General features: G+C 51.8%; 2 protein-coding genes across 3 annotated transcripts in view; one reads left to right on the top strand and one right to left on the bottom strand.

Moving 5' to 3' along the window:
- Positions 1-14,436, top strand: part of ACAN (aggrecan) — a 49,864-nt gene extending 35,428 nt beyond the window's left edge. Inside the window, exons 13-18 of one of the 2 annotated variants that reach the window (XM_082061422.1) lie at positions 7,152-7,265; positions 10,012-10,170; positions 10,656-10,738; positions 11,096-11,240; positions 11,983-12,165; positions 13,629-14,436. In XM_082061422.1, coding sequence (XP_081917548.1) covers positions 7,152-7,265; positions 10,012-10,170; positions 10,656-10,738; positions 11,096-11,240; positions 11,983-12,165; positions 13,629-13,717 — 773 coding nt within the window. In that variant the 3' untranslated portion in view covers positions 13,718-14,436. The remainder of the gene's footprint in view (positions 1-7,151; positions 7,266-10,011; positions 10,171-10,655; positions 10,739-11,095; positions 11,241-11,982; positions 12,166-13,628) is intronic. The other variant, XM_082061423.1, reaches the window with a different exon arrangement.
- A 606-nt stretch (positions 14,437-15,042) lies between these two features.
- HAPLN3 (hyaluronan and proteoglycan link protein 3) lies at positions 15,043-23,139 on the bottom strand. The gene is made up of 5 exons (XM_082060680.1): positions 19,888-23,139; positions 18,143-18,302; positions 17,497-17,868; positions 16,082-16,384; positions 15,043-15,916 (listed from the first exon to the last, which is right to left on the bottom strand). The coding sequence occupies exons 2-5, from the start codon at positions 18,267-18,269 to the stop codon at positions 15,636-15,638; spliced, it is 1,083 nt and encodes a 360-aa protein (XP_081916806.1). The 5' UTR covers positions 18,270-18,302; positions 19,888-23,139; the 3' UTR covers positions 15,043-15,635.
- Positions 23,140-23,213: the final 74 nt, after the last annotated feature.

Genomic DNA, 23,213 nt, shown 5'->3' with positions numbered 1-23,213 from the left:
TCTACTCTCAACATCATCTGTGTTCAGTGTAACGTTTGCATTGGGCAAACTGTTCCAGTGCCTTTGGCACAGAGCAGGGCTGCCCTCTGGTCTGTGTCATACGCTGCATTCTGCAGATAGAACAGGCTAAATGGGTGAGATGATGCTCAGAGCATCGTTATCTTTTGTCAGCTCTGCTGATAAATGCTCTTCCTTGCACCCTGCCCCTTCTTGGTATTTTAACACTGTCTTTGGTGGGATTCTTTGGTGCCAAGTATAAACAGACACAATTTTTAAATCTGAGTAACATTTTCTGGTGAAAGTACTCTGCTAGCTTTCTGATGAGTGTCCCCTGAGCAGTGTTCACGTGCCGTGGAGGCATTTAGATACTGCAATGAGACAAAAATGAGATGGGATGCTGCTGTGCTTGCTGGTGGCTGCTTCTTAGCCAAGGGAGGAGCCCAATCCTGGTAACACAGGATGTCCTGTGGCACCCCTGGCGACAGTTTGGTTTCACTTTGCTGCAATCAGGTGCAGGCTCCTGGGGACAGGCCCCATTTGAAAACCATCAGTGCTTGTGCTGTTTTATGAAGGCCCAACATATGCTCGGTTCTCAATGGGCCACATGTTCATGTAGGACATGTTGCCTAAGTCTGGTACAAAACATATGTGCAAAGAGATTTTCTGAGTTCCTTCTAGCAAAAGTAATATTAATTCCACCCCCTTCCCACATTACCTCTGGAACTGCTTCTTTTTGGTTAATTTACACCACTCAGCATAGCTAGCTCTGGACTCGGTAAGGGTCTGTAAGTGCCGGGCTTTGTGAAGCTCAGCCTGATTTCTAACTTCATTTCCATCCTGAAAGTGTTTTGAATGAGTCACTCTGCGTCACTTCTCTCCCTCTGAGAAAACAGGTAATCACAAACCTTTGTTCAGTCCTGCTCAGAACACATTTCAGGTCCCGTCTGTCTGGGCTGAGCTGCTGCACAGCGGATGCTGCAGGAGTGGGTGAGGACAAGTCAGCGGGGTTACTCCTGCAGCACTGGTCCAGCCTGGCACGGGGTCCAGGGCTCGGCAGGGTGTTGCAGGAGTTACACATCCAAAATCCCTCCTTGCGCACCGAATGGGCTCTGCTTTTGGGCCATGCCTGCTGCCACGTCCAGGCTTGGAGACAAAAACAAACCAGGGAAGGCAGAGCTGAGGGCAAGGAAGGAAACTAGCCAGTGAGGCCCAGGAGGAAGAAAAAAATTGGCCCCAAAGTACGATTCTATTTCACTGTTTTCTCTTTTTATAAATTACCCACAAGGCGATTGCCAGATTCTTCGGAGCATTTGTTAGCCAACATTCTTGTGAAGTATTTTGAAAGAAAACCATGTGTTCGACAGCTCATGTGTAAAGAAACTTGAAAAATTCTTCTGAAATTGGAACGTGTTGTGTATTTGCGAGTCACAGAGATGACGATGTAGCAGCTGGGGCTTCTAAGCAGGTGACAGGGAGAAGTAAATGATGGCTGCATGAAGCTTAATTGTGGACACTTTAGAGAGAGCTTCAGTAACCATGCGTGGCTGGTGCACCCACTGGAGAAGGTATTCCAGGATAAAACTTCTCTTTTCTAGGTAAGGTTCTTCGTTACAGTGTTCCTACAGGGTTAAATGCAGTCCTGGTCAGGGTCTGAAAGAAGCTCATCCAGGCAGCAAGAAAGTGTATTGACCGTGAACATGCAACGCCCCTGCAAGAAGGAGAACTTCTTCTAGAGAGTTACAGCAAAGTGATGACAAACGAAGGGGGAAAAGGGGAAAATAATCACAGATTTCCTTTTTTTGCGTCATTACTCTTTACAGTGCTCCAGGGATTGTGTACATGGAAAGCCTACAAGGAAAAGCCATGGGCTGGAATGCAAAATGATACTTCCCATGTTGTGGCTGCCTTTTTACCTGAAGCTTCACAGTCTTGAGGTTTAGCTCTTGCAAATAATACCAGTTTTAGTATCTGTGCATTGTGCTCTGCTCAGAGTTTGTAGGATGTAATGGATGCCCATTAAGTGCAATTAATTTTGGCCAGCATTAAAGCACAGGAGAAGCTGGTTCAGACTACAAGAGGAGCTAAGAATGAGGAGCAGGGACATGTGGCTGTTACCCTCTTGTCAGCAAAGGGTTCCAGTTAGATCCAGCAGTCTTTTTAGTGGGATTATTTAAGAAGAATGGTATTTTTCTGCTCTGCTATAGACTCTCCTTGAAAACCAGAGCCAGAAAGCAAAGAAGACCAAAGATTAACACTTGGAGTGCCAGTATTTTTTAGTGTTTAAGAAGAATGGAAGGCTACGCATGCACATTTCTTTAGTCAGCACTTTGATGCCTCCACAAGGACAGGAGCCCCACAAGCCTGAAGAATAGTCCATAGGTTTGGCTTCTTCATCCAGAGTTTTGCCAACTCAGCAGGTCTTTTTGCTTCTGGTAATATTTGAAGACAAATAATTATTAGCTGAAAAAAGCATGCTGGCACTTCAGTGAAAGGCTGTGGTTTGGAGTGCTCTGACCAGTCAACAAGTTAAAAACTTCGCTCAGGTCAGCTGAAAAGAAATGTGCTGAAACAGCAGCTATTTATGTGAAGTTTTGCTTGTCTCTGGTGAAATAAGTTCATGGACTCCACTGCCTACGGCACCAGCACAGATGAAGGTCATAATCCAAATGAGGAAAGGGTCTTGATGGGGTTTCATCTTTCTTCATGCCCTGGAAGTTCAAGCAATAGAGTCTTGTTGGTCCAGAGAAGATCAACCCAAAAGTAAAAGAGTCTAGAAAACATTCACCTGATTCATAATGTTTCAACTACATGGAATGGAGACCATGCTCTCAAGAAGGCGATGGAGGTACCAGGCCTGGCTGAATGACAGGCAAAAGCAGACCCCATTTGTGACTGACCAGATGATTCGATGTCTCCTGAATACACTGTCCATTTTGCACTGGAACTTTATTAACTTAATTAAAACCTTTCTCTGAAGAAGAAACCTACAGTCCTGGACTAGTGTTTTATACACATCAGTTTACTTATAGATATAATATTTTGGAGGCAGAGACATCTGAATTGCTTGAGCGCTCCTTCCATGGGAATGTTATATAAATCAAAGGTCCCAGCAGGTCAGCAGGTTCTCCTGGAAACTTGCTGTTCTCTACATTAATATAACTATTTAAGGCTGTAGCAATATCTGCCCATTCTGCTTCATGGAGGCTTTGGTTTAATTATTGTAGTTAATTATTATAAAGACTTAGTTGCTTATCATAAGCCACTAGCTGGCTATGTGATTTTTGATGCCAGCACTTCACTTAAAATGCGAGAGAACTGTTTTCCCAACTCCTCCTGTTCTTTTCTTGTAGGAGTCACCCTACAATTGCTCCTATGTTTTTCTTCACTGTTTGAGCTACCAGATCGGCAGTTCAGGCTTCCCAGGAGTCTCTGAAAAGCAAATTTAATTTGTACCTGGATTTGTTTTTCCTCAGTCTCTAGAAGACAATTATCTAGCTGGTCTCTGAGTCCCTGTTTGGATAATTGCACTTACAAGAAGGCCTGTGAAGAAAGAGTGAGGGGCACAACAGCAACTGCTGGACATCCTGAAAATGCCTTGCCTTTTGGTCTTGATTTTTCCTCTCCGAAGAACAAAAACAGGAGTTTTAATCCTAGGGTATATTTCTAAACCAGTTTCTCACAGCTTCAGTAAAACTATAGTTTTGGGTTTGGGTTTGGGTGATTGCATCTTCCCTGTTGTTAAGCTGCTTCTCCTTAGTTAAGCATGGAGCTGATGGGTTTTTATGGATATTCTTGCTCATCTTTCATACAGGCTGCCATTGAGAGAAATGCAAAGACTGTATTGTTTTAAAAAGTGTTAGCACTGCTTCTAGTATTGTCTTCTTAGCTTGGGATGATGATTTTTAAAGCATTTCCTTCTCACCATTGACAGTGTGTTCACTTTTGTGTGTCATTTGCCTCTTGAGCAAAACCAGGACCAATCTATTTCTCTTTCATTTCTAAAGGATTTCTCTTTCTGATTTCCATTACCTAGTACATTGGGACAATAATTATGTTATGCTTAGTTGCACCAAAAGAAAATAGTTGTGCCTAAATACAGTATGTATCTGGCAATATCAGAGAAAACTTAGGAAGAAAATGGTGAAACAAATGTAAAGTTTGCATTGTAGTTGTGTAACTTCCCTTGCTTTCTCCAGCCAGTAGTTTACATCTTCCAGATGCAAGACCCTGTTTGCGTTGTTTTTTGGGTTTTTTTTAAATTTTATTTTTTTAAATCTAGAAGTTAGACCTTGTGTCCTGTTAGTAGCAAAAAATAGAAACTGTTCTGACAATAGCTTTGAATAATCTTTGGCAACTTCTGAGCAATATTAACTGCAGTATGAATCGTCTTCTAAAGAGCTGCTAATTTTGCATTATCCTCAATAAGTGAGTTAATAATATGTTCTAAACGGGCTTCCTACTCTTGGCACCACAAGGCATTTTCTTCCCTGTCTTTGTTTTCGAGCCAAAGCTCTTGAAAACGAGGGCTGCCTCCGCTCTGCATCCCCTGCCGCATCGCTTGTCCTTTGTTAGCACGGGGTAATAATAGCACAAGTCTTGTCTTCTTGTTGGTTGATCAGCACTTGAGCTGCATCTCAAAGCAGAGCTGACTTTCTGAAGGACTGCTCACCCAAGCAAATAAATAGCTGGCGTCTGCGTAAGATCTTTGGGTGTCAAGAGCCCTGGCAGCCAGAGCCGTGGCAACGGGGGCTCGCTCCGTGCTGAGCACACCTCGTGTGCTGAAGAGGTGTCCAGTGATTTACTGACCTCATCTAGCTCTGAACTCTGTGCAAGTGGATATATTTACGGTATATAAAAGGCTATAAGAAAAAAGCCAAGCATTGAGTGATGTGATTTTTTTTTTTAACTGGAGTTCTCACCTCCTCATAAATCATAATCCATAATAAGTCATAAATTTGATGCAATATCCTAAAAACACCCACAAACTGGTTTGCCAGGGTTTCCAGGAACAACATTACTGCCCATTTCACCATTTAAAACTTCCTTTTCTTAAAGACCTCCAAGATGCAAATTTCTGGGAGGACCAGAATCAGCAATGCTTCCAGATGAAGTGTTTGAGTTTCTTGATTTCAGCTTGATGAAATGATTCTACAGTCAGATAGAGATAGGGTCACTGCTCAAGTGGCCCAATGGGCTGAAGGAGGAGCTTGGTATTTATGATCATCATGTGTTTAAAAACTCTTCTCTCCAGCAATTTGCACCACACTTCTGCGGAAAAAGTTGTCTGTTTCTCACTTGTGTTTGTTGTCTGTTTTTCCAACACTACCTACAAGTACGTACCCTTTATTTATATGTGATACATAAAATATATATGTATATGTATGGAGAGATATATAACATATATATTATACACAGATATTTGTTCTCACAGCATATATAATATGTGCAGTCATATTATATAGAATATCTGTAAAAGGAAATTCTGTTCCAGTGTTATTTCCCAGCTGGAAATTTGTGGCAAAGACTTTGCATTTGCGTGCCTCCTCCCTCCTCCTCCAAGACTGGGGATGGCAACTCACAGCGGGTCATCTCCTGCATCTCAGAACACATCTCGGACCTGCCAAGTTGTAGTCCATGCTGCCGAAGACCCCTGAAGACTCGTTATTCCCTGCTAAACATTCTGCTTTAGCTCTCGGATGTGCTTTGTTCACATTTCTGCAGCGTGCTTTCCACTTCATGGAGCCCAATGGACAAAGGAGAGACTTTCCTTACTGGTTCAACTGAAACCCACCAGAATCAAAACGAACTTCTGCTGCCACTGCTGTTGGGAAGACCAAGGGGCCTCTAGAGTTGTAATCATCCCTCAGGATACCTCATTTACCCTTCTGTTCTCTATCTTATAGAACTCCAAGCATGACTAACAAGCAATAGCCAGCCAAGTTCAGCTCCTCCCTTCTACTAGGCCTGTGACCCCCATTTTGCTCTGGAAAGTATTTGTTATTGTTATGGAAACAGGATCTCAAATTCTCTTCATTTTGTAGTGAACAAAGAAATCCAGAAAGCATTCATCAGTATTTAGAAAGGCAATCTAGAGGAAAAAAGATCCTTCTCTCAGTGAAGATCTAACTGCAAAAGTGGTTCATCAGCCGTCTGAGGATGCATTGCTCACAGTGATACAGTCTAGAATAAAGATGACAACCTTCATGCTCCAAAGCGTGAGCCGATTTACCATCCAAGGTCAGGAAGAAATTTTTCCATCACTTAGGCATGTTACAGAACATGTCAGCTTTTAGTTGACATATCAGACATTGGCCACTGAGCAACTAGACAGCCACACCGACTAAAGCATGCATCTGCTCTTGTATGACTGGAGACATGGTTCTGCAGGGAGACAATATCACAGCAAATATACCCCAACAATAGAAGAACACAGACCTTGAGAAGCTGCTGCTCAACTCTGCTCTGGTGTTTCCATAGCCAACATGTTCATAATCTTTGAATGATTCTTCACCAAGGAAGAAACACCCATAGCTAGGCCTAAGATCCTCAAAGGGAAAAAGTTGAGGGTCTCTGAACCACCTTTGAACCCACTTTTGTTCTTCTCTGCTCTTCCTTCATCTTCACTGAGAAGAAATTTCTTGCCCTAGAACATCTAAATTCTGGTTAGGAAGAAATCAGTAGTAAGCACTGGCCCCAGGAAGGCTTGTTAGGAGACAGAGATCTATTTCAGGGTGTTTCCATCACTTACAAGAATTCCACATTCTTCCTTGTAGACCCATAGCTGGTGGAGACACGGACACAAGTTTGCATGTTTGATCCATCAGGCAGAGAACATGAACAAGGAACAGCTGTCCAGGACACTGAGTGCTGTGTATTGGATACATCTTGCCAAGCTTGTCCTGATGTCTTAAGAGTGGTGGCCAACCATCAAGTGACAGAAAACCAATATCTTCCTTATAGTGTGGGTTGGGTTTCTTGTCTTCATTCTTACAGCAGCAGCAGTGACAGTATGTTTTCAAATAAGATCTTAGCAACTCCCAGGTTCCCCAAAAACAACTGATATTCCCTCCTAAACAAGCAAGGAAACAAGTTGTCCCAGTTGCTGGAGTTGTCTGCCCAGACCCCTAATGGAAGCCCTTGATTTCTTGCAGACACTGATGAGTGCCACTCAAGCCCCTGTCTGAATGGAGCTACCTGCGCTGATGGCATCGACTCTTTCAAATGCTTATGCCTTCCCAGCTACGGAGGGGACCTGTGTGAGATCGGTACGGTCTACCTGGCTTCAGCTAATCTTACTAACTGCTGCACTACCTCTTTCACACCCTATCCCCCAAAAAAAGCTGATCCCAATTGCACCCATCTGTCCAGCCCACATCTCAGTAAGCTAACCTCTAACAGCAGCTTAAAATACACTAGGGAAAAGCTTGAGACTTTTACTTATGTATTTTGATTGCTTTGTTCATCACAGCACTTCTAAGATTCCTAAGCAGGAACTTCTGGTGTCTTCTTCACCTTTTTCCTTTTTGCTAACGTTCTCTAATGAAGTTCAATACAGATTGTAATGGTGTTCATCACAGAAGTCGCTGTCTCTTTGGGTCAAGGGTCTTTCTGTTCATCTGTAACAGTAGGGAAACAACTGAGTATATCTTCACCCCAGGCAAACTTTCTCTGCTAGACCAGAATTTCATGGAAGGATGCTTCAGCTGAGCCATGCAAAATGATTGTGTTTGTCTCTGGGAAGATGCATCTGAGAGAAGCCTCGTTCACTCCAGGAATCTCCACCAATTTGACACAGCATGACATTTTGTCATCCCATCAACATAGCTTCCTGTGGCAAAATCAGCAGGGAATGTATATCTCTGAGAAAATGTGAAGTGACCTATTTTCCTATCAAAATTAGGTACTCTGACCAGCACTAATACTTCTTTTTGTTTCTACAAGGAAAGAAAAGAAGGGTTTGGTGTTTTTGTAAAGCTGATACAAGTCTAAACTTTTATCAGCTTAGCTGAGGGGAAGCTCTCCTGCCTTGCTCAAACAAAAGATGAATAAGGTTCCAGTGTCTTCTTCACCTTGGCATGAGTAATGATAATATATAGGATTTTCTCCTCCCCTTTATTTGCATCTCTCCTTCTACTTCCAATATGAACATATGGAGTAGCTTATAAGAAGGTGGCTCAGGATCATTGGACTGCCTGGGCAGGAATTGTGCTGTCTTAACATCACTTTCTTAATGCAACCTAATCAGCCCCTGATTTACCCATCCCTGCTACCTGTTGTTGAAGATCCCTCTAGTCCAACAAGAGACTTTCTATCCTGTGGCTGTTTAGAGTCTTGTTTGGTCCAAGCCGGGTTTGATTTCCTCTCTTCTCTGATTTATGGGCTCATGGTGGTCATAGCCTGGGAGATGCAAGAGGAAGCCAGTGTCCCAAATTCAGTGGGGAACGTAAATCTTCTTCATTTCCATGAGGCTGATCATCCTTTCTGTTGGTCTCCAAGAACAGCAGGACACTGCAGGTGAGCTCTGCAGTCTGTGCACACTGCCAGTCCTTCTTGTCAGCACAACAGTGTCCCTACCAGGGAACAAGATTTTCATCACTCTTTTCCGAGATGATTGTTGTCATATTTCCCCATAAGTAACAGCTGTATAGGAAAGAGTGGCCTTTCTCCTAGGAAATGTCCTGCTGAAGTTCTGTGCCATGTGCTGTCCCATCCTCAGGCTGTGATGACAACAGGTGGCACTCAAGGTGCTGGAAAAAAGTCTTAAATTCAAAAGACAGAGTGTGTTCTCTGCTCATCTGCCTGTGAAGACCAAGAATCCTTAGAGCTTCAGCTACTTCAAGATCACACAGAATCACAGAATCACAGAATCGATAATCAATTTGATCTGTTGAAGAAGGCAGAAAATGTTTTGAATGCCTCAAATAACTACCACCCCTTCCAACATCTCTGAAGCATCTGCAATCTCCAGCTGGAAGAACACCAAAAAGATGGATTAGGATAAATTATTATGATTGAAGGTGACAAGTGCTTTGACCTACCAAGTTTAACAACAGAAGAAAGAAAACCTTACTGGAAAGGGAGAGAGGCATGAGGACTCATGAAACCACAATGCTCCAAGAACAGCAAATGGCTGAGAAACTATGGTAGATGGGCATTTGAAAGGTTGAGATTGAAGATATTTAATTTTCTGTTTTCTTCGATCATGATGCAGATGGTTCATGTTGCATTGCATGGGAGCTTGTGAAGGTCTTTTCTGGTGGTTTCTCCAAACATATTTGCTCTTCCCCACCTGCAGGTTTTTTGTTTGTTGTTTGTTTGTTTTATAATTAATGGCTTCAACTCTTCAATGTTTCTTAAATAGTAAAAGATGTTCTGAAAAGTTGAGAAATTTTTTTATTTCACTCAAAGCTTCCAAGCTTTTTCCTTGATATTCAATTTTGCCTCTCCACCATGGTAAGTTCCTGCCTCCATCTCTTTCCTCCCGTCTTAGTAGGCTTGCTTATCCTCCAGAGCCCTATAACCACACCAAGCAATGCATCCACCCAAATCTGGGCTCTCCTCCCCTCTTTCATTTTCAACCTATACGTGTTGATTCTGAGCATCTGGATCCAGATTTTTGAGTTTCCAAAGTAATAAAACTCTTTAGGCCAGCACAAGTGAGGATAGAGGGGTTCTTGCTTGGTCAGTTCCTCAAAAACAGAGTCCAGGAACATGACATGGGTATTGAATTGCCTAGGAACAAGTTTGTATCATTCAAGTTTTCTGGTACCGTTGGTCACTTTACTGCAAACACGGGGTCTTCAACACAGGCTTCTCTCTCTGTTCATGTCCTGGATGGCTTCTGATGATTTTCCTTAGGAATTCCCACAGGCAACAGTGTCAGGGTTTCCTTTTTAGTGGAATTGACTACGCATTGTCCCATATCACGAGAGCATGAGACGCTAAGAGGTGAGTTGGAAGGCTTCCAGACCATGCACCAACTCGTTTTCATAACTCCTTTGTGTGTTTCAGACCTGCAAAACTGTGAGGAAGGCTGGACCAAGTTCCAGGGCCACTGCTACAGGCACTTTGAAGACAGGGAGACTTGGATGGATGCAGAGAACAGGTGCCGACAGTATCAAGCCCACCTGAGCAGTATCATCACCCCGGAGGAGCAAGATTTTGTGAACAGTGAGTTCTGAGGGCAGCCTGAGACCAGGCAGGCATCCATCTGATGGACTCTGAGTCTATGGGCAGATTTATCCAAAATGATGTAAAAAACGTAATTTCCCCCACTGTTGCTCAGATATTTCCTAATGAGGCCTCACCCTTGTGTGGGAGAGAAAGAACTGTCCACCCATGAGACAGAAGCCTTTCTCAGCTAGGACAGATCTTCACTTCTACCACATAGCTGATGTGGCTTGTTCACAAGATGTTCACTTGATGCAACAAGCGTGGTGACCCATGCCAACGTGGGTGGACTCATGCCCATGGCATGCTGAGTGGAGAGGGAGATGGACAAGCATGATGTGGGGGAAAAGGACATCATGGGCTGGGAAGGAGCCGAATGACTCAGAGGCTGCAGGTCCAGAGTCAGCTGAGATGGCAAAGAAATGCTTCCAACAAGGTGTAGGAGAAGCATGACCCACTGTTCTCTCCACCTCTGGCTCTTCCAGGCCACGCACAGGACTACCAGTGGATCGGCCTCAGCGACAGAGCTGTGGAGAATGACTTTCGCTGGTCCGATGGGCACTCTCTGGTGAGCCTGCAGCCCATGGCATGGGAAACCATTCCCTCCCAGCCTTCGGTGGGAGGGAAGAGGTTCCTGTTGGGTGGGAAGGGTCCCGTGAGCTATGTGCTGAGCACTTGGCTTGGGAGATGAGTGTAGGCAACCCTAAGCTTTGTAGGGCTCATGGTTTTTCTAAGCCTCTGGTGAAGCTGGTCAGCTAAGCTCCTGGGCACTACCATGACAGAAATAACCAACCGCTGAAGTAGCGGTGGTGGCAACCCATGGTGTCTGCTGGTGAGATGCGTGGAGGAGGAAGCAGCAGCAGGGACAAAGGAAGTTGTAGGAGAAGGGCTCGGCCTTAGGCAAAGGGCTTTTCTTTTTTGGCAGCAATTTGAGAACTGGCGGCCCAACCAACCCGATAACTTCTTCTCAGCGGGTGAGGACTGCGTTGTGATGATCTGGCACGAGCAAGGCGAATGGAACGACGTCCCCTGCAACTATCACCTCCCTTTCACCTGCAAGAAAGGAACAGGTCAGCACCCTGTGCCCTGCCAGCAAAAGGATGGGGGGCTCGGAAGTGGCTGTGGGGCTGAAGCCAGGGCCAGGGTCTCATGTCCCCAAGTAGAGCTGCCACTGCCACACACCCGCTCCGTGCCCTCCCACAGATGTAAGTGGCTGTGGCAATGCCCGGCTCTTGCTGTCTCCCTGGGAGGCAGGAACCGAGCCTGCAAAATTAAGCAAATCACTGCTTAATTTTAAAGCCCATCACAGAATTTCCATATCTCCCCCCCACTCTAATTTTGTGGGCAGAGGCAATCTTGAAGGGATTTAAGGTTTTATGAACTTTTAAATCAACTATCCCTTTTTTATATTGTCTCAATTTTTTTTTCCCCAAAGGAAACAAGCCTTCTGCGCATGTATCAAAAAAAGTCCAGCAAGCTCGGGTGATGGAACCTGCCCAAATGGCACCCAGACATCTTCTAGATCAGAGATGTCATTCCAATGGGAGAATAACAGGGGAGGGCATCAGCGTCTCAGGGCTAGGCAAGGATGGCTGTGGACACAGCTGTCTCTTTCTACCCCAGATGTGGCCTTTCAAGCCCATAAGTCTCTCTCTCCAGCACTTAGAGACCCCACAGGATGGGGTGTGGGAGAAGTGATGAGGCTGTGAGTGCCCAGTCTGCACCAGGCAGGCAGGAGCTGCCCGGGTGTGAGCTGCCTGCTCAGCCAGGCAGGACTCCTCACCTCTCCATGTCTCTGCTCATCTGCTGCAGTGGCCTGTGGGGACCCTCCTGTTGTGGAGAATGCCAGGACCTTCGGTCGGAAGAAGGACCGCTACGAAATAAACTCCCTGGTGCGGTACCAGTGCAACCAAGGCTACATCCAGCGCCACGTGCCCACGATCCGGTGCCAGCCCAATGGGCAGTGGGAAGATCCACGGATATCCTGCATAAATCGTACGTCTCATCCCCTTCGGGACAGGGCTGATGCATCCCTGCAGCTGGGAGAAGGAGCAGGGAATAAGGGAGGCATCACCTTAGGGTGCAGGTTAGATCTAAGCCAGATAAAAGTGGACATCATGGTCCCCTTGACTTGTTGAAAGCTCCCCCATGATGGGGCTATGGGATCTGGCATCTTCTGGGTAGGTGGGGACCACAGAGTCTGGCTGGAGGGACAACCTGGGCGATTCCTGCTCTGGATTCTCCTCCGCCTAGGGAGTGTAGGGGCAGCTACAGAGCCAGGAAAGGGCAACAAGGAGCTTATCAAGGGTCCAGGCTACTTAAAGAAAGAAAAATAAATAAATTCTGAAAGGGTGAGTGTTGGCACCACCTGAATCGGCAGAGAGAATAGGAGGGGGAGCTGTGGTTCCACCCGAGCCTGCCCCAGCATCCCCCTGTCCTGGGAGCAGACAGCAGCCCCACGGCAGAGCTGAGCCAAGGGACAGGGCTGGGCTCCTGGCCCTTCTCCTGTCAAACCTCCAGCTGATGGCGGCCAGCCCTCTCCCACTGATGTCCCAGCCCACTCCCAGGCCTGCCTACACCCCTGTCTCATCCCTGCTCGCCCAATAATTTAATCAGCCTCAGCCAAATCACATCTGTCCAGTGGCCTCCTTGCCAGGTTCTGGTCCAGCTGGGCAATTCCAGCTAAAGCAACAGTCCCACAGCCAGGGAAAATTGATACGGGCTTAAGGGACAAACCTCCACCCAAGGGAGGAGATGGAAGGAGGAGGGATGGAGACAGTGTCTGTGTGGTGCGGATAAAGCTGCTGACTCCCTTGGCTCTGCTGCAGACCCGGAAAGCTGCAGTGCTCCCAGCACAGGCCGTCAGTGATTAGAATAAGACACTTAGGCTGTTCCCAAACAGCTTTTGCATCTTCCATCAAAACCCTCCTCCAATTATCACACCGGAGTGGTTCCAGCTCCAAGGGAGACCAGCAGCAAAGATCAGGCAGAAACTTTGTCCCTGCCAGCCAGACAGGGCTGTTTCACCTCCTGTGCCCTGGGCAGGTCCCACTAATGAAGGATATTTCCATCCCTGTCCCAGGGGACTGGGGACGGACTGTCAGGGCAGCAGGGGAGGCAGGGACACAGTCCCTGTGCCCACCCCAATAGTGGAGCCAGGCACAGGAAAGGGATGGAATGAGCATCTGCAGTGGGGATGCGCCTGCCCAGGTTCCCAGGAGGCACCTTCACCCCTGGGTGAAGCGAAGCCCAGTTGCAGGGGCAAAAGAAGGGCCGATTGTGTGTGAGCAAACAGGCTGGCGCCGTGGCACACACAGCTGCCCGTCAGGCAGCGCTGCCTGCAGCTGCCCGTGTTTTTCCATGGAGCCAAAAGCTGGGGCGGCCAGCACAGGACAAGCAGTGTCTCTGTCCCAGCTCCAGCTAACAAGGTGCCTTTTCTTCTCCTCCGTCTTCTGCAGCTTCCAACTACCAGCGCAGGCTATACAAGAGGAGTCCCAGGAGCCGGTCAAGACTCAGCGGCAGAGCCGTGCACAGACCCACCCATTAGAGCGGGGCGAGAGACCGAGGGGGAAAGTGAGAGAGAAAGAGAGATTTTTAACAGAACAGTTATATTAACAGAGTCGATTTCTTCTTCTTCTTGTTGCTTTTTTGTCATATAAGGAAAAAAAAATATATTAAAGACAAACCCACCTTTGTGTATATATATATAAAAAAAAAAAAAATTAATGTTTTTTTCCATGCACCAAAGCAAAGCAAATTAGATCTCAGCATTTTTACTAACCGTCCGGTTCCAATTATCTTCGTGCCTTTGGGGACAGGGAGGGGGGTGGGTTTGCAGGGGGCAGGGGGTTAAGTTAAATAATAAAGATGATTATTTTTTCCTGATTTTATTCACGAACAATGTAATTATTTCTGTTATTTAATCTCCAGGGTGAACAGCACCTTTTGGGGTTTAATTTTATTTTTTTCCAGAATCCTCCTAGTGCTGCAGCGTGTCGGGGCGGGCGGGGAGGGCCGGGGAGCTGTGATGGTAGGAGCTGTGGGAGGAGGGAGGCGAGGGGATGCTGAGACCCGGGACCCGGACGCTGGGGCTGCAGCCTCTGTCTGCTTCCCCACCGCCCCTTCCCGCAGCGCAGCACCCGTCCTGGGACAACGTGCTCTTTCCAGGGGACCGTGCGGGGCACCAGCGTTCCCTGCACCTATTTATATTTTTGAACATATCCTATTTTGAAAGAATGATAAATAATAAAGAGAGTGAAATCGGAATGGGTACTTTCTCAGTGTTGTTTTTTTTGGGGGGAAAGGGGGTGTCTACATGAGATGGGGTGGGGGGTGTCTCCCATGGCAAAGCAAAGGGGAAAGAAAAAGAGCCCAAAGAGGGTCCTCCAGCTACATGGGAATGGCTCAGCCTCAGCCAGCACCCAAGGGTGCCACCTTGGGGACAACAGAGTTGTGGGGATGAGAAAACCTTTAAAGGTCTCTTCTAACCTAAACTATTAGATGATTCTCTGATTCCCAAGCCCCAGCTGAAGCTGGACTCTGGGGCAGGACATTGCTCCCCTGTTCACCTCTTGCCCCAGGGTGAACATCCCAACCCACATGCCTAAAACCCACCAAAAACCCATCACCAGCAGGAAATGCTTCACCGTCTAGCTTCCAGTCCTGACACCTGGAGTCTTAATTAACACTCATTAGTGACCTCTCTTGAGAAGCTCACGGTTGACACAGGGCTGAGCTGGCAGCAGAGAGATGATGCTCAGCCAAGGATGACAGTCCCAGGTGTCCAGCCAGGAATCCCCAAATCCTCCCTCTGTAGCAGCCCCCTCTCTTGTGCTGGGACAGAGATGGGGACACAGCCATGTCACTCCAGGGCTTTCTCCACTGATTTATTAGAAGAGGTCCAGAAAAATACATCTTTTCAAAAACAAACACTCCAAGAAAAAGGCACCAGAGTTCAAGTGGCATCCAGGTGAGGAGCGCACGGAGATAAGGCACTGGTGCTCCTGTGGGGACAGGCACAGCGGCATCCTTCAGTGGGATGGGGACGGGGCTGGAAGAGGAGCCAGGACACAACAGAAGCCCCTTTTCTCTGCCTCAGGTCAAATCCAGCCTTGTCTTGCTCCCACCCCACAAGCTCAGGGGCAGGACCAGCCTGGAAGAGCAGGTGGGTGTCAGTGACATGCTGCCACCATGGGAAGGGGCCACCACCCATGGGGTGGCAGGGGCCGAGAGGGGTGGCAAGCAGCCCATGAGGATCGTCCTCATTCACACCCCATGCCAGGGACAGTCCCACACTGCTCCAGATGTGGAAAATATAAAGGAAGAACACAAAATAAAAGAAAAAGAAGCCTTCCCCCTGCCCCACCTCCCCCCAGCCACCCCCAAAACAGCCCTGGGAAACACCCGACATCAGGCACTGTCAGGCTGGAAACATCCTCCGGCCAAGAAGAAGCCACCGCGGCTCCTTATCTCTCCTTGTAGCAGAAGACCCCAAACCTGCCCTTGCTGGGGAAGCCGAAGCTGCGGACACCAGGCTCTGCAGGGCCACAGTTGGCCCGGGGTTTGGCGATGGGGTAGCGGACACTGCCGTCCGCCAGCCAGCCAGCATCACAGCGGTCCAGCCCCAGGAACTTCCAGGCAGAGTAGAGGTGTCCCACCCGGGCAATCTCAGCCCCCGCATCCTGGCAGCTCTGCTTGGCCTCCTCCAGCGTCATCCCAGCTGGGTGGTTCAGGTAGAACACTTCTCCTAGGAGGGAGGAGTATGAGAGGGGAGCATCAGCACCAAGCATCATCCAGAGCATCCCTGCCTAGAGCATCCTCATCCAAGAGGGAGGAAGGACATGGGATGCCACCGATTGGGCAAAGCATCTTCCCCAGGATCCCACCCCCCAGCCCCTGGCCCAGCACCCACCTCGTAGCCCGGAGGAGAAGCAGAAGGCATCAAAGCGGTGCAGGTGCCGGTGGCGTGGGCCGTAGCTGCGGATGCCCGGGGCGAGGTGCAGCCCACCACAGGGCTTGCGGGGCAGGCGGATGGGATACTGCACGGTGCCGTCAGACAACCAGCCTGCATTGCACCAGTCCAGCCCCTCGTTCCAGGCCTGGAATAGCTGGTTGAAGCTGGCGAGGATGGCACCTTGCTCCTGGCACACCTGCTCGGCTTCATGGAAGTTGAGCCTATACTGGCCGCGGGGAGGCTGGTAGGGGAACACGATGCCTGGGGGCAGATGGGGCACTCAGCCGGGCAGCCCACCCACCCCGTCCGGCCCGGCAGAAGCCGCAGGGTTCCCCGACCCATCCCAAACCCAGGCTCTACGACAGGGACCACCCCAGGGTGGCACAGCCCCAGGCTCAGGTGTGCGGGGATAGGGCTGCTCTGGGCATGCAGCCACCAGCAGTGAGTTGCCAGCGACATCTGGTGGCACAGGGACACAGCGGCTCAGTCCTGGGGACACACAGGCCGCCCTCATGGTGACAGCACCAGCACATGCAGGGATGCGCAGACTATGATAATGGAGATGCAGGGACTGCCACCACGGGGTGGTATGGACCACGGTCCTGGGGACACACAGACAGTGGTCCCAGTGAGACACGGACCATCACTGTGGGATAGAAGGACCATTGTCATGGAGATGCACAGGCTACAGGAACATAAGGACCAGCATCACACAGGTATATGGGCCATGACCCCAGAGACACATAGACCACCACATGAGGATGGGTGGACCACTGTCACAGAGATGGATGCACCATAGGAACATGTGCACCATCACCATGGACCATGGTCACAGGGACTGGTGGGGACAAGTCACCACCAGAGGGAGGGCCTGGGGGCTCAGAGGGTGGGCAGGGACACAGCAAGGGGGACATTTCCCCAGCTCTGAGCTTGGCAGTAGAGCCAGGGCTGGGTCAGGTCCCTCGTGGCAAGTGGGCGAGAGGGGTTGAACCAATTTCCAAGGTTTATCACAAGATGCATGGGGACTCCCAGAGCTGGGAGACAAGGGGGCAGCTGCACATCATGCAGCACAGTAGGAAGATGAGTGGGTAGAGCCAGGAAACACTGTGACCACAGGGTCACCCCCAGCTCTGACCCCACAGTAGCATCTCCAGCATCCCAGCTGGGCAGAGCACTCTGGGCTCACTCGGTGCTGAGATCCCACAGTCAGACAGCCCCAAGCCACCACCCCACTGCACTGAGCATCCCAGTCCCTTTCTGCCCATGACTCAGCTCCCCCCTGCCTAGCTACCTGCCCAAAGAGGGGGTGCCCCAGGAAGACCAGGCTCACTGACTTGGCACAGGGGGTGATAAAGTCCCTGCCATGCCCCCACCTTGCAGCTGGAGGTCCACCACGTCGCTCTCATCCTCTAGCCCATAGATGACCTCGCAGCGGTATTTGCCATCATCCTGCAAGCGCACGTCGCTGATGACCAGTGAGGCCTCACGCCGGCCGGCCTGATGGAGTTGAGCTCGGCCACGAAAATCCCCGAAGGCCACGGAGGTCTTGCCGATGGCCACCAGCACGTCCTTCTCCTTGGTGTAGTCGTCCCGCAGCTTGGACCATTTGATGCGGATTTTGCGCTTGGCCTCCGTGTCAGGCTCGAAATGGTAACGGCAGGGCAGGGTGACATTGGCACCGTTGGTGCTGTAGACAGGGTCTTTGGGGGTCTCCACCCATAGCCTGGCCCCATTGAAGTAAACCACTGGGGACAGGGAGGTAAAGTGTGAAATGTGGGTCAGGGTCCCCATATCTCCCTGCAGCTGCTCTCCTCTCTCCTTCCAGACACCTGTTCCTCTGCCTCAGCATCCCATGAATATCCCCCAAGCATCCCTGGAGCACCCCCACCTGCTCCTCTGGGCCTCACATCCTCCTCAAGAGATGGGTCCCAGCCCTCGAGGCAGAAGGGGATAACTTCAACCCTTTGCACCAACCTGCCAGCCCCCACTTTCCGCCAGCCCTGCTAGTACCCCATATACCTTTCTCCTGCCCGTTGCCCTTGTCATTCATGATGTGGTTGTAGTAGAAGCCGTTGTAGAAGGGATGGTGGGAGCCGGTGGCCAGTGGCAGCAGTGTGGCCTCCAGGAGCAGCGGGAGCAGCAGCATGGCTGGGGAGTGAGGCTGAACCCTGAGCCTGGGCTGCCAAAGGGAAAAGGGCTGCAGTAACACCCCAAAATAACCAGGAGGGCCACAGCACTGCCTGGCACAGGGCAGCAGCCAAACCCCATCGCAGGGATGCAAGGAGTGGGGCAGGAATAGCCGACAGAGCAGCTTGCCTGCCTGCAGAGGAGGGCGCAAGCAGCCTGAGTTGTATCCCTAGACCTGCCCCACAACCCGGGCTCTCAGTCTCCTCCATCCTTGTCCTCCTGCCTGAGTCATGCTGCACACCATTGCATTCACCCCCGCTGCCCCTTGAGGCTTGCGGAGCGCCCAGCCCAAAGCAGGGAGCTCAGACCAAGCCAGGGATGGGGCAGTCAGGAGAAACAGGATCCCAAGGCATCCTGTGGACATGGAGCGCTGGAAAAACATCACGTAGGGGATGCAGCAGGGAGAGAAGTGGCTGAGCCCCGCTGTAAGCTGCAAGCTCAGTTTACAGAGGCAGCGGAGCGTGCAGCCCAGCCAAGGAGGGGAGGAGAGAGCTCGGGGCTGCCTCCCCTGTTCCGGCGCTGGATGAAGCCTGGTGGCACCCATCCTGATGGCCTGGCTAGGGACCCCCAGCTCCAAACTGGAGCTGACACTTTGCACCACAGGCACAGCCAGCATTAACTCCATGCAACATGTACCGCTCCCAAACCGCATTCCCTGTGCAGGCGGAAGCCTGACTGCTCCACAGTACTGGAGACCTGTGCTGCTCTCAGCTCTTCATGCCCTGGGCACCCAAGGGTGCTTTGCGTGGGGCTCACCCAGGCAACTCGCAGCAGCATTTGCCGGCTTGCGAGCTTTCCCAGAGCCGGCAGAGGGGGCCCGGCACCTGGCCAGCCTCCAGCCTCGCCAAGCCTGGGATGGATTGACATCTGTGCCCCCTGCCTAGACCAGGTTTACAAGTGCCTGTAAAGGTGCCCTGAGCCAAGGAACCACGGGACAGAGGGTGCTCGTCCCCAGCAGGGACCGGCATGAGGGACAGCGGTGGTCTCCAAGGACGAGGACATGAAACTGGCTGCTCTTGTGGTGGGTGGCTCACTCCTGGACACTCCTCCATGCCATCCATACCTTCACGCCACCAGTGCCACCTCTCACCTCTCCAGAGGGTGCAGCTCATACTCACCGCCCAGCCGAGGTGTGCGGAGCCGGTGCCGGAGGCATGGGGTGCACCCATTTGGGCGGCACAGCCCCAGGAGCCCAGCAGCAGCGGCGCTGCAGGCAGGGAGCCTGGCAGGCAGGCTGCCATGTGCTTCCCACGCGCAGGCAGGGCGGGCTCGAGGTACCGGCAGCTTCGCACCTCGGTGTGGGGACACCAGCCCTGGCCCCGCTGTGTCCCCAGTCCCTTTCCACCCCGCAGGGCGCAGCGTTCTGGTGACATGCAGAGGGTCAGGCACCCTCAGCTGCAATGCCCGTGGGCATCGTGCTGCAGCACCCACCGCAGCGATGCCCAGCACCTTCCCCGGCGCTGCCCGGCACCCTCCACGGCGATGCCATCCCTCCCTGCCCGCCACAGAGAGCAGGGTGCCCATCCCCGGGGTGCCAGCCCTCCCCAACCCCGGCTCCGGGGCCAAGTCCTACTCACGCTGGTTGCAGGCAGGCTGCGGGCAAGCTGCAGGCAGATGCACTGTGTTTAGGGCTCTTGCACCGCTGAGAGGAAGCAGCTCCAGGGCCTGCCTCTTAAAGGGAAACACACGCCTTTCCCAACCCCCTGCTCGCAGCCCGGAGCTGGGGTGGGTGCCCCTGGCCCCCCCGCCTGCCCACCGTGCCCAGGCGACAGCCTCGCTGGGCTCCCGCATGCTGCATGCACGCTGCCTGCCTCATCTGTGATGTGCCAGCGACCAGCATTGCCCCTGGCTTGGAGGGGAAAGTATCAGGGAGCGGGGTGCCCGATCAGGGTTGGGGGGACCCCATGATGCCATCGTGACGGGTAGAAGAGCCCTTGTCCCACATCCCACCAGGGGGGCCTGGCCATGGTCCCCAGGAGATCGTAGTGCTGAACATGGCAGGAGCACCGTGGGCATAAGTGGCTTGGGACGCATGAGCTGTGGCAGGGGGTGGTCCATGCCTGGGATGTGCAGGCAGCACCTGCTCTGGTGTCTGGGGGAGGCAGCTGAGCCACGGGGGTTCAAGCCTCTTTGGGATCCGCTTGCCAATGGGGGCAAAGCAGAGGCACAGAAACTGGTGCAAAAGTTTTGGGGTACCTTGTTGCACCCATTCACTGGGGCACCATCCCTAGTGTGGGATGATACCCTTCATGCCAGCTCCTGTTGGCACATGGACATGCAACCCCAGCTCTGGGAGCCCCAGATCTGGCCCTCAGGAAGGGCAGCGTGGTGGCAGCACAGCCAGGGATGCCGGTCCAGGGGTGGCCGAAGCGGCCAAGCACACGGAGGAACTGCGGAGTGGCGTGTGCCCTGACCTGGCGACCCACTGCCCTGGCCCAACGTGCCACTTCACCCCCCACTTTGTTGTTTTATTGCAAGGAAATGAGGCACGGGGGCCCCGGTCCTGCTCTCACTGCCGTGCAGGACGGCGTCAAGCCGGAAAGAAAACAACTCATGCAAAAATAAACTGCCCCGGGGCTGGGTGTGGGGTGAAGGGGGCTGGGACCCCTTCCTGACAGCCCCCGGCATGGCGCGTTTGGGGTCCGATCATGTCTGCCTGCCGCCACCACGCTGATAGGGAGCAGCCGGCACGGAAACGGCGTTATCTGCAGGCAGCGCCAGCCCAGCAGCTCCTGTCCCCTGCGGGAAACCCTGACTGGGATAGCTGTGGGATCCAGGATCTGGAGGCACTGCTCTTCCTTGCTGTCCTTCTCCCTGCACAGCCACCCATCAGGGCCTGCCAGACTTCCCCAAGAAGGGACACAGCGGGGCTGAGCTGCCCAGGGACACAGGAGCGTGACGGTCAGGCACGCTGCCTGCTTGCCTTCCCGGAGCAGGCTGTTCCACAGCCCACAATGGAGGGGCAATTATATGTCCCAGCATAGTGGTGCAGGGCTGCTGTACTGCCTGCGTCCTGGCCAAGGGTCCCTGGTGGCCCCAGCCCAGCCCCATGGCCAGAGGAGGTGGTGGGATGGCATCCTGACTACATCCCGGCTGCATCCCAGCCAGCGGTGGCCCCCTGCGTTTGCTTGCCCAGGTCGTCCATATCTCAGTCAGCCGGCAATCAGGATGGTCCCCTCCATCCCCTCAGCTGTGCAGATAGACAGACAGCCCCACTGGGACACACTGCTCCTTGGCATGGCCACCCCATTGTTTCAGAGCTGAGGAACAAGCCACATGGTGCCTCATGCTGCCTGTGCTGCCTGCACCGCAGTGCTGCCAGGAACCATCCTCTTCCTGCCGGAGGAGGGGAGTGGCGGCAGGGAAGGGGAGAGGGATGATTTTGTGCATCTCTTTTCACCAACAGCTTATGGCTCATGTTCGGCCACGGCTCTTGTCTGGATGTGACAGCCAATGTCCTTGACCTCCTCCTGGGGAGCAGGCGGCATGGGGAAGGATCTGGCCACCAGCAGACCCTTGACGAAGGAGGACACCCTTTCCCCTCACTCCTCACCCTATTTTTGGAGCTTCAGGGATGATCCCAGATTTGTCTTCTGTCCCCAAGGGAGACCCTGGGTGGAACCACAGGTTTCAGGGTGAGCAAGGCTGTGGAGGGTCAGAGTAGCTCTGACCCAGGAGCACATGTTTAGGGCACATTTAGGGCTGGCTCAGCTTTTGGTTGAAGGGGAGCCATAAAAATGTCATCCCTGTCTTCCCTACCTCAAACCCAGCGGCTGACAGCTCTGCCATGGCCCCACCAGAGAGATTTCCCACTGAAATGCTGCGTGCACAGGACAATTCCAGCATGAACCTGTTGCCCAAGACTCGAAGTGAGGAGGAAAGCCCACGTTCCTAGTGGGATGGAGGAGGCTGTGATCTGTGCCGAGCTTTCCGGGTGGAGGTAAGAGGATGCTCTCCCCGACGGCTGCTTCCTGAGGAACCAGCTCGCAGGCAGCACCGGCAGCAGAGTCAGCAGGCAGCGGGGTGCCGCAGTGTGCCAGCCCTCCCAGCCTTCCTGCTGGCCCAGCAACCCGGCCATGTCCGGGAAGAGCATCCAAGGGACAGGGACAAGCCATGAGGGGCTGTGCGTGCAGTGAAGGGTGCCCTGGCTCTCACCAAACCCCACGTCCCGGGGCTTGGAAAGAGGAAGGAAATGCCGCAGAGCTGGGAAGGGGCTCAGCATCCGTCGGTGGGGGCTCGCCTGGGGGTGGCAACATGCGCTGAGGATGCGTCCCCTGCTCTGACATGCAGCATCTGCTCCTGTCACCCTCCCCATGGAGCCTCTGCTGTGGCCCCAGCTCAGAGCTGTCTTGGCTGGACTTGGAGCAAGTTGCTCTTATCTCTGCTCCAGCTTCCCAGCGATAAGGGTGGCGGAGGTGAATTCATCTGGAGGTGAATGGAGCTGACTGTCCCCCCTGTTCCCAGCTCTAGCTGTGGCTGCTATTTGTCACCAAGCAGCCACAGCCACAATGAATTCAGCCCAGTCTCTGCAAGAAGCACCCCCATCCACTTTGGTGGACAGGACTGGCACCCACAGGGCCAGGGAGGAGCCCACATCCCACAGGCAGCTCCTGCTGCCCCAGGAGTGTGCTGAGGTGTAAGAACTGTTTTCAGTCCGAGCTGGGGGATTTGATTCAGATCAAAGCCAAAGGAGGACACCTAGGGTGTGGGTTACCGACAGCAGCTTCCCCTCCCCAAGTCCCATCCTGCTGCACTTGGCCAGCTGCAGGCACATGCTCTGGCAGCTGCAATGGGGTGCAAAGCCTTAGTATCCTGTATTTTGGGCAGGGAAAGGACATAGGAGGGTCTGTGAATGGGAGGCGCAGGGTCAGCACGGGAGCTGGGGGGCTCAGAGAAGATCCTG

The sequence above is a fragment of the Streptopelia decaocto genome, assembly GCF_964273445.1.
Source record: "Streptopelia decaocto genome assembly, chromosome: 9".
In the NCBI taxonomy this organism is placed as follows: Eukaryota; Metazoa; Chordata; class Aves; order Columbiformes; family Columbidae; genus Streptopelia; species Streptopelia decaocto.
Note: the sequence above shows the minus strand (reverse complement) of the source record. Positions and strands in the feature narration are given on the sequence as shown.

What these genes read in the sequence shown, in the direction of transcription:
- HAPLN3 (XM_082060680.1), bottom strand. Translation starts at nt 18,269, where the DNA reads ATGCTGCTGCTCCCGCTGCTCCTGGAGGCCACACTGCTGCCACTGGCC. An exon ending in GGGCAACGGGCAGGAGAAAG is followed by an intron (nt 17,869 to 18,142) that starts GTATATGGGGTA and finishes CCCTGTCCCCAG; the next exon opens with TGGTTTACTTCAATGGGGCC. An exon ending in GGTGGACCTCCAGCTGCAAG is followed by an intron (nt 16,385 to 17,496) that starts GTGGGGGCATGG and finishes ATCTGCCCCCAG; the next exon opens with GCATCGTGTTCCCCTACCAG.